This window comes from Boleophthalmus pectinirostris, unplaced genomic scaffold (assembly GCF_026225935.1).
Source record: "Boleophthalmus pectinirostris isolate CB_2022bp ecotype Guang Dong unplaced genomic scaffold, ASM2622593v1 HiC_scaffold_20, whole genome shotgun sequence".
NCBI lineage: Eukaryota > Metazoa > Chordata > Actinopteri > Gobiiformes > Gobiidae > Boleophthalmus > Boleophthalmus pectinirostris.
Window position 1 is genome coordinate 20,643,738 of NW_026571153.1, and position 12,300 is coordinate 20,656,037.

General features: G+C 36.2%; 1 protein-coding gene across 2 annotated transcripts in view; it reads left to right on the forward strand.

The window, feature by feature from the left end:
• tbc1d19 (TBC1 domain family, member 19) overlaps positions 1-10,655 on the forward strand; it is a 33,241-nt gene extending 22,586 nt beyond the window's left edge. The window contains exons 12-22 of one of the 2 annotated variants that reach the window (XM_055156468.1): positions 442-516; positions 605-667; positions 4,020-4,104; positions 4,252-4,296; positions 4,429-4,461; positions 5,120-5,229; positions 5,925-6,016; positions 6,485-6,600; positions 6,689-6,759; positions 8,464-8,560; positions 10,625-10,655. In XM_055156468.1, the coding sequence (XP_055012443.1) occupies positions 442-516; positions 605-667; positions 4,020-4,104; positions 4,252-4,296; positions 4,429-4,461; positions 5,120-5,229; positions 5,925-6,016; positions 6,485-6,600; positions 6,689-6,759; positions 8,464-8,538 (765 nt within the window). In that variant the 3' untranslated portion in view covers positions 8,539-8,560; positions 10,625-10,655. Of the gene's footprint in view, positions 1-441; positions 517-604; positions 668-4,019; positions 4,105-4,251; positions 4,297-4,428; positions 4,462-5,119; positions 5,230-5,924; positions 6,017-6,484; positions 6,601-6,688; positions 6,760-8,463; positions 10,492-10,624 lie in introns of those variants that run through there. The other variant, XM_020937865.2, reaches the window with a different exon arrangement.
• The last annotated feature ends 1,645 nt before the right edge of the window (positions 10,656-12,300 follow it).

A 12,300-nucleotide genomic window follows, 5' to 3' on the forward strand; every position in this document is an offset into this window, starting at 1 on the left:
AGTATGTAGTAAGTTTCAGTAGTAAAGGAAATGTGTACATTTTCTTTTCAAAGTTGAGCGATTGGGGCATTTTTGTTGCAATACAACAAGATTTGAGCTGTAGAGGATTTTATAACTAACTTCTATGGCTAATTATTGGTTCATTCTGCTATTTATTTATTGCAGCTCAGGCCTTTTGAATGGCACTGTCTATTTAAATATGGTTTACTGGAATTATCGTGCTACTAGTTTCAGCATTATCGTTTATCTCAGTATATCTCTATGGAAATATATTGCGCTTCAAAATTTGTTATTGTGCCAAGCCAATATGTAGATGTAAACAGTGGTGGAAGGTAACGAAGTACAAAAGTTATAAAACTTAATAATGCTTAATAATACATAATAGTATTTAATACTCATCCACTACTGCTTGTAAATATCTATATATATATTGTCTTTCAGGATGTCATGTACTATGAGCAGCTGAAGGCCGGTGTCATTCATCATGACCTGTTGGTGGACAATCTCATCTACAAGGTCAGAGCTGACAATACAGTGGAGCTGGTTCATTACTCTGGTTGTTAAGGCTGCTTTAGAGATAACATGTTCTGTGCTATTCTTACAGGATGTTAAACTCACAGCCAGCAATGATGACTATTACTTCGTCTTTGAAGACTTCCTCTATCAGGTACATGGGTCTTTTGGGACATTTGTCTGTGTCTTTATCTACACAGAGCCAACCATAATACAGTATTTTTAGTGCATTTACAATATTAGCTGCCAAAGAAACATCAAATGGCCCATATTACGCTGATCCATATTTTCTGATCTATGTTTTGATGCCGTTTTCTGATCAAAAACATACACACAAACCCTGTATGCTTTAGGCTGTGTTCTTCTCTGAAGAAAACACTCCATCCACCTTGTGATGTCATGTGGTAATACAGGAAGTACTCCTCTGTGTTTGTAAACTCCATACACCTTCACTAGAACCATTTGGATAATTTCAGCCCTGGAATTGCCCATCTCTACTGGACAAAAGATAAAAGGTAGCCGCAAACTTGAAAACTACCACTACATTGCAGTGTTACTGAAACATAAAACAAAACACAACTGTGGTTATGTTTTTGATAAGGTAACAACATTGTAACATGGCTTAAAGCTCACAAGAGTTTGCGTAATATAGGACTTTGACACTGACTTGAACCTGTTTACAGTAGCCTCATCCAGCACTGTTGAAAATATAACTAGCCCAGACTTAGATCCTCAGTTTGCTTCTGTGTGCCAAATACATCTCACAAAAGTTCCTGAAATAACTTGCCCCTTGAGATTAGACTTGTTCATATTTTGCAAGGAAACAAAACCTAAAAGAACCTTAGTTGCGAAACATTAATGCAGAGATAACATCACATTGCTCAAGGTCCAAACACAACGCATCACTTTTTGAATAGAAGTACAATACCAGCACCAGTCAAAAACCTTTTCATTCAATATATATATATTTTTTACTACTAATTAAGCTGTTCGTGTGGCTGTAATGTTTTATTTTAATTACTTATATTTTTATTTTTTTGTATTATGATTTTAATGTCTTTTGTATTCTGTAAAGCACTTTGTACTACCTACTTACTACTAATTAGTACAAGTTGTGATATACAAATAAACTTGCCTTGCCTATTTTCTACATTTTATATACATATGGAAGACATCAAATATATGAAGTAAGCGATATGGAATTATATAGTAGAAAGAAAAAAAGTTGAATAACTTAATATTTTTCAACAAAGTAAAGGGTGGCTACTTTGAGGATTTGAATATAAAATATAATAAAAATAAAATGTAATAAAGTTGTTTACCTTTTTCCCTTTGCTACATAATTCCATATATCTACTTTATATATTTAATGTCTTCTCTGTGTATTAAACATGTGGAAGAAAAAAAAACATTGAAAGAGAGGGTGTGTCCAAACTTTTCACTGGTAATGTACATAGTATGTGTCCATAATCTTGCGTTGGTCATGACAGATGGGTCTATATACACAAGGTTTATTTGACAGCTGTGGAAATGTCAGCCTGAAAGACCATAATGTAATATGCCATTGAGGTGGCAGGAACACAATCTATGTCAATATTTATAGATGTCAAATCCTCTAAGCAGTGAAAGAATCTACTCCCAATTGGAACATGGACAATTGTGAATTATCAGATATGGCCCACTGATGACTATGAGAAGTGCATTTTGATTATTAACTCTTCGCTTGGGTACGTTACAATGTGGTAATGGGTCTATTGATACTTTGCGGTCACTTCGCGATGGGGGTGTTCTACATGCATCTCTATTGGTGGAATGTTCAGTGGTTAGCATGGTGACACAATGCACACATTAGAAATCATAGTTTAAAAAAGTTTTAAGATCTGATAACACAAGAAAAAAATACAAAATGGATTCAAACTATACATTTTCAGGAGCCTCTGATAAATACAAGGATTCCTGTTTAGGTGTTTCTAGCTAGCGTCTAACTGTAATGTTATTTGAGAGGGACAGCACAAATCAGCTCACCTATTGTAATTTTAGCCAAGTCAGCTCTTTCTGGTTATATTGTGTTAAAACAAAACTCGTATTAAAGTCTATCTTGAGTAAGAGAGCTTCTAACAGAGCAGTGCTTTCAGTTAGCTTCATACCCCTAGGGAACAATAGTAAAGTAATGTGGTGTTTTTAGTGGTGTCAAAGTGTGAAGCGTAGTAATTTTTCTCCTCACACTACAGCACTGTAGGGCCACTCACAGTGCGCCCTCATGACAACTACCATTTATTTTTAGTTCAGTAGACATTGTCAAATCCAGAGCTGAAATCATCCAAATGATTCTAATGAAGATGTATGGCATTAATAAACACAGTGGAGCACTTCCTGTATTACCACATGACATCACAAGGTCGAATGTTTTCTGTTTTAGAAAAGAGCTCAGCCTAAATATGCAGGATTTGTGTGTTAAACGTGAATGAAACAAAACAAAACTCCAGGTATGTTTATGATGAGGAATCAGAATCAGAAATTAGTGTAATATAGGCCCATTAACCTTTAATATCTACACAATTCTTGACTTTTGCAAAACCAGTCTAGTGCCTTAGTGGAGGACTGCTTTCTTAAACCATATATTTTCTATCCATATTACATGACATTTTTTTAAAAATATATTTTAATAGTCATAAACATTCAGGAACCACACAGTAATTTTGAAGATCACCAATGAGATGGATTGGTGAATGCCTAGAGTACACAATCTGCTTTTCATATGGTAAGATGGTAGCTCACCCAGTGCTCTTTTCTCGTCAACATTCAGGTATAAGAGCTGCCACCAGTCTCATTTTGGGTCATGGGCGGACAATTTCTCTCTATATTATCTGTCATAAGTGGTCTGTGGAAATGAACCTGCTTCTCAAAAAGGACAGACTTGGTGCAGTAATGGAAAATGATAGCCACTTCAAAATCCATCTCGTGAGGGAAAAGAAAAAGCACTTGAGAAACTCCAGAAATCTTACATAGATACATTGTGTTCACATGTTCTCCTGGCTGGTTTTAAAGGGCACATATTACGCTATTTTTGGATCTATGTTATAATGTTATTTCCTCATCACAAACATAGCTAGAGTTGTGTTTTATTTAATTCACACATATTTAACACACAGACTTTGCATATTTAGCCAAACAGAAAACACCCTATTCCACCTTTTGAGATAATATAGGAAGTACTCTACTGTGTTTTTAAACTCCATACACCTTCACTAGAATCATTTGGATAATTTCAGTCCTGGAATTGCCAGTCTCTACTCAACATAAGGTTAAAAAAATAGCTGCTATCATGAAAACTATCAATGCATGACATCAGAAGGTGGAACAGAGCATTTTGAGATTGGGGGATGTGTACAGACTAATATTAAACAGTTACTCAAACAAGGGTGAATAAATAATATGGGACCTTTAATAGCTATTTTCATTCATTCATATGGCTTATCTGAATGCATTGTACCATTTTCCTCTAGGTTTTGCTGTGTTTTTCTCGTGACACAGCTGTCTTGGAACACTTCAAGTATAACAGCGCTACTCCGCCCAAATCCTATATTGAAGGTAAGGCTCATCTGTCTTTGTATTGTCCTTATCAAGACTGTGCCAATCCTGTACAAATGCCAGTCCACCCCACTGACCTTGCAGCTCACATGTGTACAAATAGTGATTTTTTATTTATTTTTATTAAGTTTTGTGTTCACGTTGCAGGGAAAATGGGAGTGGAAGAGTGTGCTGTGGTGTATCCTCCTAATGGTAAGCCAGTGTATTTTTTAAAAATTACATTGAAGGTGCTGTGTCTGATTTTTACTATCTTACAAATGTGAAAAATTGATCTGGGTGTAATTTATTTTTGTTGAACTGACATTATATTTCATATTTCAACAGGTGTGATCCCCTTCCATGGTTTCTCAATGTATGGTAAGTACATTTTATTAAGATTTCAAATTACGGTTGCGTAATAACTGAGGTAAAATGAATACAAGATGTAGAGTGCTTATTGGGATGCCCCATTAGAAGATTACAAATTTCACTTTCTCTTTCTAATATCATTATATGCTGTTCTCCTGCGCACAAAATGTTCCTGACTCATATTAGATATAATCTTGTTCACAGGGAAGTGTGATATTTGCCTCATAAGCAAATTGGGTTTAGAATCCAGTAATTGTTCATTTACTGACCTCTGGTGAATAGAGTTAGCATTTTTAGATTCAAGGGTATTACATTAACAAAAAATAACATGCTTATTTACCGCAATTTGTTTTGGGGTGGGTGATATGCTAAAAGTTCACAGTTCATAATATCAGATCAAAGATCATAATATTACAATTGATGGAGACTTACTATTTTTATGATGTATTATGTCTTTAAATGGTAAACAAAGTCATATCTTAAACAAATATGAACTACATTACGATCTGACAATGTAGCCAAAAAAGTATATTATCAAATGCATAAGACCACTATCACTAAATGTTTAGCCCTATTATCATGTAATGCATTGTATAAAAGACCTGAATTTTGCAATGTTAAGGAACTGTGATAATAATTCAGCTTTTTCCTTTTCTTTGCTGAACAGTGGCTCCTTTGTGTTACTTGTACAATGAGCCATCCAAACTCTACAGTGTGTTCAGGGAGATGTACATCCGCTACTTCTTCAGACTTCACTCCATCTCCTCTTCACCCTCGGTATGATCACCTCTCCTTTGAGGATAAGACTTTTTTTTTTTACAATTAGTTATTTTTAGTCTTATGTGCTTTATAAAAAAAATAGTGTGTATTTGCCCAGTTAAGTTATTTATTTATTTATTTTTATATACAATGAAAACTTGTGGGACAAGAACAGAGTGGCATACAGTTCACTCAGTAATAATATACACTGACATAGTAAAGGTGCAGTTTAGTTAAAGGGTATTTCCTTTCCTGATCTACATACCTTAAGTTGCGTTTTGTCATTCACTCATATTTAACACACAAACCCTGCAAATTTAGGCTGAATTCATCTGTCAAACGGAAAACTACCTCGTGTGTCATACAGGAAGCACTCCACTTTGTGTTTAAGCTCCATACACCTTCACTAGAATCATTTGCATAACGTCAGCCCTTGAATTTCAAATCTCTACTGAACAAAAAGTGAAAGGTAGCTGTTAATTTCACAAGGTGGAACAGAACATTTTGACCTTTGGAGATGCAGACAGACTAATAATAACAAGTTACTCAAACATGTGTGAATGAAACAAAACTAAACTCCAGGTATATTTTTGAGGAGATAACATTATAACATTTCTTTAAGCTCACAAGAATAAATTTTGTGTAATACAGGGCTTTTAAATATTTGAAGTACACGCTTTCTTTTTTTTTCACAAACATGGCTTCTCTTGCAGGGTATAGTGTCTCTGTGCCTGCAGTTTGAGAGACTGCTCCAGACCCACCTGCCACAGCTCTTTTACCATCTCCGACAGATTGAAGCACAGCCGTGAGTTCCTTTAAGTTAAATTTAAACATTTTCTTGCATTATATAGGATTATATATAAGTAATGGACGTTTATGGACATTTACATTGTATCCATTCAAAAGTGAAACACACTATTTAGGTAACACTGCCATCTTGTGGTAACATAACAAAACCACAACGTATAGAATACCAGATAAGTTTAACAACCTTTCACAAAAGATATCCCACATTTATGAATCTGAAGCGTTTTGAAATCTAATATTTTAGTTTAAAAGCTTTTCTGGGGACTGGCAAATTAGTCTAGGCTATAAACACTGTGATACCTGCATCAGATTAGTTAATTAATCTTAATTAATCTACATTTATTGTATCGGCCCCTACACAAATAAATAACAAATAAATATAAAATGATTTATGATTATTTGTTCAAATAAATCTTTCTCTTAATAGATTGTAATTTTTTAAACTTCCATGCTGTTTTTGACCTAGTTTACGGATAGCTTTTAAATGGATGGTGCGTGCCTTTTCCGGATACCTCTCCACAGACCAGCTCCTGCTCCTCTGGGACCGAATTCTTGGATACGATTCCCTGGAAATAGTCTCTGGTAAACACATCACAGCACCTGACCATACATTACCCAACCTCCCCATGTTTAAAATTCTATCTCACTTCTTCTTCTCCGCCTGCTCCAGTATTAGCAGCTGCCGTTTTCGCCTTCAGAGCTGAGAACTTGATGGAAGTGACGTCACTGGCATCAGCAGAGGTATCTCACATTTTACTTGTGAGCTTGAAACTGTCTCTCACATAATCTTAGAAGGACTAAAATAGCTCCTGATGACCAGCCAGGGCCAGTAACCCCGTCTCCTGCCCGCACATGTCTCAAGGAAATATGGCCAACGACTTACTGGACACCTTAGTAGACTTGATCCCCAGTATGCGCCAAGCCTTGCCAACTCTGTCAGTATCATTAACTAGCTACCAAATATTTAGCTTCATATTAATCTAGCTTTGAAATATCACAGAAATCCATATTGGCCCCTGCCACTCATTACAGTAACGTCTAATTTATGATTTGAGCATGCCTGAACTTTATACCCTGCTCACATAGCATACCGAAGTGGCACCTATCGTATGACCAAAACCAAGTGTAACGCATATGATGACTTGCTGCACGGACCCTCTTGCCTAATTTTGAGAGAGATCAGGTGTATAGCGAAGGAAGGGAGGGAGGCGGGGTCAGCGACAATATGACGCTTTTGGACGACAGGGGGCGGCGAAGATGCTGGCCTGCACTATTTGCTTGCTCATGCGCCACCTGCCCCAAACTGAAGGGGAGATATCATAACATGGCGCTCCTTCATTTTATATTTAGAAGCACAGGTCCAGTGTTGAAATAGTACTCCTCTTCTTTAACATGATAGCAGATCTAAATTAGTTCAACCCCTAGACCATAAGAACGGTATAGGGGGTATATGGGGGAGCTGGCACGTCTCATACAGTGATTGTACTTCTCAAGAAACCTGCATGATTATTATTGCTAATTTTTATGTATTTTTTTTAATCTCCAAAAGTCCTCAATATGGCGCCTATAAACAGGAAACTGAAAGCCGCAACTGTCCCCAAACTATTTCTACGAATACCACACCTTTATCCCACTAAAGGGGGAATAAGTAACTCTAATAATAATTACCACTTACTAATCTACCTTCTAATTAGGGATGCACCAATCTTATACTGATATCAGATATCTGCACCAATACTGAAACATTTGCTGCTTCAGATATCAGTTTGTAAATATTGTTTCAGTTGATATCCTGTTTAGAAATATATATTGATCATTAATAATAAGGCCATTTACTGGTTGTGGTTGGCCTTATTTGTATAAAGCTGTACAGTAGTTACTTGAGAGATAAATAACAGCTACAATTTTGGATCAGTTCTGTCTTATTTTATTTATGTTTTAAGTAAATAAATGCTGATATCTGATATTAACTGATACCATTGCAGAGAATGAAAAAATCAGACACTTTAAGGTGTAGTATCGGAATCGGTATCAAATCTGAAAATTAAGATGAACTGGTGCATTCCTAATTCTAATCACAACAGCTTATAAGGTTTACATGTTGAATTATGATAAAATAAGGTTGACAAACTATGCAAATCTTCAATCTCTCAACTAAAAACACACCTTATCTCATATATTACACTTATATTAAAATTGTATTTTTTTATGCGATTGTTGTATTATTGTTGTTGCTCAGCACTTTGGTAAGCTTTGGTTGTTTTAAATCTGCTTTATAAATGAACTTGATGTGATCTTCTGTTTTTGCTCATAGTCATCTAACTAACAACTAAAAACTGTATATCAAAGCAACCCTTTTTGAACGCTTTTGAAGTTGAAATCAGGAATGTTTTGGTCAGACTGGGTGGCGAAAAGCCACCCAGTCTGACTTCTTACTTTTTGCAGGCCGTCCTCGCTGATCTTTCAACACTGAAGGTCATGCCACTCATCCAGATCTTTCTATTTGCCACTGCAATCTGAGGACGTCGTTTTATGAGTTGTGGTACGTACTCTGCATACCACCTGAACGGACCAAGGAACAGTCCAAAATGCCAATTGCCACACCTTTAAACACACTTGTATACCTCTTATATGTCGGTAATTCATTAAATATCATGGAATTATGAAGATTTATGAAGAACATCCCCATGTTAACATGCCTTGAAGTAAATCCTATTCTCATTTAAAGGTGCATTGTGTAACTTTTTTGGTGCAGGATCTGTCAAATGCTTTTCTCTGTGGAGATGTTATTGCTTTCTCATAATGTTTCACACTATGGCTTTAAACATTTCTATCTTCATGGAAATCAAACCAGACCGACTTACAGTTCAGATCTGTGGGAAGGCACCAAGCTCACAGTATGACTGCTTGTTTTTCTTGGTATTTTTGAGCTATTAAACCACCTATGATTGAATAAATATAAGGGAGAGCTGTTTAATGTCACACTATGGAACATTCTAGGCAGAGCAAGGACATATCCATAGAAACAACGGATCCCCAAAGAGAAAGTTACATAGTGCACCTTTAAAGTGCTTATAACAGGCTATTATGAACCTGGACTTAATTTGGTGGTATTATAACTGTTATAAATATAAATTACAGTTTTACACAAATCAAGAAGTAAGTTGTAAAGAAAAGTTGAAAAATCTGCTGAAAATTACAGGAAGTTGAGAGTTTTAGAGAGTTCTATATTAATGATTGATTAACTTTTTGGTTGGGGGTCATTGCTCTACCTGGAATGTATAGTATACAGTATAGCATTAAACAACTGTACTTTACATTTATTCCATTTTTGATTTTATAGCTCAAAAATACCTTGAAAAACAGATATTCTGACTGTGAGTGGGGTTGCCTCTCCACATATCTGACCTCTAAGTAGGTCTCCACCAGAAAAGTTTCACAGTGCACCTTAACTGTGGTTTAGTCAAATGAGTAGTCCAACTTGTGGCACTTTAATACACCCATATATAAATATATATATATATACATATATATAGAATAGCCAGTCTTGTGTCATTAGATATTATACTGCTTGTAAGTATAGCCACTGGAGTTGAGCGAACTGTTACTAGCCATATGCTGTGCAGGAAAGCCGATAGGCACAGAGGGGCTCGCATCAGCTGAGAGCCTCATTAGCACGTAGCAGGGAGCAGTCATTGTAATGGCAGCATGCTAGAGAGCTACAGTTGTGTTTAATTAAAGCTGAGTATTGATTCAAATGTATTCCCTGCTTCATAATAGATGATGCTTTTGCTCCTAAAAATGTAAGCTTCCATGCATGGTAAGGCAATGGGTTCAAAATGTACCTTATGCATCTATAAATAAGTGGGATTGTCAAGTAAACCTCTTTTGGTCGTTAAAGGGCCCCTATTCCACTATTTTCTCATCTATGTTATAATGTTGTTTCCTCATTACATACCTGCACATACCTGGCGTTGTTATGTTTTTGATGAGCTAAGAACATCTAACATGCCTTAAAGTTCACAAGAGTCAATTTGTGTAATATGACATGACATAGTTTACTAGTTGTTGAGGATTACATTTAGTCAAGATACATTTGTTTAGCCATAAGTGCAATGAAAGCGAGTAATTTATGATACTACCATAATGTGCATTAGTATATTAGTTTTCAAAACATTTGATTGGTCCAAATCTGTGTACTATTAGTATATATACATTATATATTGAATTAAGTATTTTATTTATTGTATTCACATATGCAAATCTGCCTGTATAATATTCTTGGGAATGGATAAAACAATGTATTTAAATGTATATTTTTTTTTAAATTTAAATAATGTTACATTTTGGTATATACTTTAGGCACTCATTTCCTGAACCCAGTGTTTACATTATCAGCCAATATTGTTCTTCTTCACCCATTTAACTGTTCTGCCAAAAACATACATTTAAATAAAACTTCTCAGTTGTGAACTTGGTTGCATTTTGAAAGTTTGCTCCTTAACTCCTTGTTAGACCTGCTTTTTTCTGTGTGACTTATGTGAAACTTCTCTGTCACGCATGTGGATTCTGTGGGTTTTGTGTGACTGGGTAAATATTTTGACAGGGCGTGCTGCTTGCTGGATGCTCACCTCCTCAGGTGTTTGTAGGGACAGAAGTTTGGGTAAGTGATAAATACCTACACTGTGGCTGTATCTCATTTCTCTTTCCTTGCCTCCTACTCTTTTATTCCTCTCCTCGATTAACTGAGACACAGTGAGGAGAGAGAAGCAGAGGAGAGAGAAAAGCAGAGGAGGAGAGGAGCCCTTCCTAGTCCCTAATAATGTCAAAAATTCAGGATTATTTTACATCCCTTGCTGCTGTCCCTGTACTTTGTTGCAACCACATAAACTCAATATAAAGCTTTGAGACACTACTAAATATGGCATATTTGATTGACAGCTAAAAAATGGAAGATCAGATCCACTGACCCACAGGTTGGAGGTGCGATTCCAGCTCCCTAAAATAAAAGGTGTCATTGTGTCCTTGGACAAGACACCCCATTTTGCCCTCAGTGTCTGCATACACTGGTGTATGAAAGTGCATGAATGGGTGAGTGTTTCCTTGATGTAAAGTGCTTGGAGTGCCTTGAAGGTGGAAAAATGCTATATAAAATTGTGACCATTTATCATAAGAGAGAAGTAAACCAGAAGGAAGCTGCGAAAGAGAAATGAGATGTGGCCTTGGAAACATGCTTCTGCTGTGCCCTTGTGGCCCTCCTCCCACACTTTACATCTGCTGTGTCCCTCTCTACTGCCCTCTCTCTGGGCGCGTATCGAATTCTGCTGCTCGTCTCCTTCTTACATGGCGGCTGCTACTTGTACCACCTGTTTAGCAGCACTCCCATGGTTGACTGTTTTATCAGCCTCACCTCCACTGGCTTCGGAAGACCTCGTCCTCTAGTTACAGCTAAGGCCTGCTGGGTAATATTTCTACGCTGCAGCGCCCCCAGTGGATGGTGAGTTACAGTGTGCCTTGGCTCAGTTAACACCATGAGGGCAGCCATCACTGACATATTGTTTTATTTAAGATGCAATTTGACCCAAAGCCACCTCTAGCTTGTTAAATAAATAATATTAAAGTAATATAGTGCTTTTCATAATACTCAAAGACACTTCACACTAGTGTTGTCACAAAACATACTATTTCCAGTGATACCCTTGATAGAAAAAACACACTTTATTTAGACAATGATAAGACAAGAAAGATATAGACAAGAAATCCATTAGTCGTCCATCAATATCTTTCTAAAGCTATTAATTCATTTTCATTTCTGTCTTGTTAATGTGACTTTTTTTAGTATGGATACTTGCTCAAATGAGCATCTTGTTCCGATATAGTTTAAGTATTGATTAGTATCTGATTTTCGATGCAACCCTACTTCACACAGTTCAGGACAGACAAAAACATGAATTACATATATTGTCCTGAATGAGTAAAATTTGATCATTTAAATGCCTATTAGCATTGTGCATTATTATTTTGATGTCTAAATTTGTGCACTAATAAATGGATAATGGTTTAGGTTTTATAGTTATCTAACTGTTTAAGCTCTCCTTGGCCCTTAAATATACTTAATTTCTTGTGACTGCTCAAACTAGTAGCTCTCTGGCATTTTTGTTTTGTAAAGTTAGCTCACGGGAGGAAAAACATTGGAGACCCCTGCTCTCAACTGTGGGTTTCAGCCTACAATTGGCTCCAACATCTCAAATGCTGTTAAGTTGATTCCAGATGTAAAAAAAA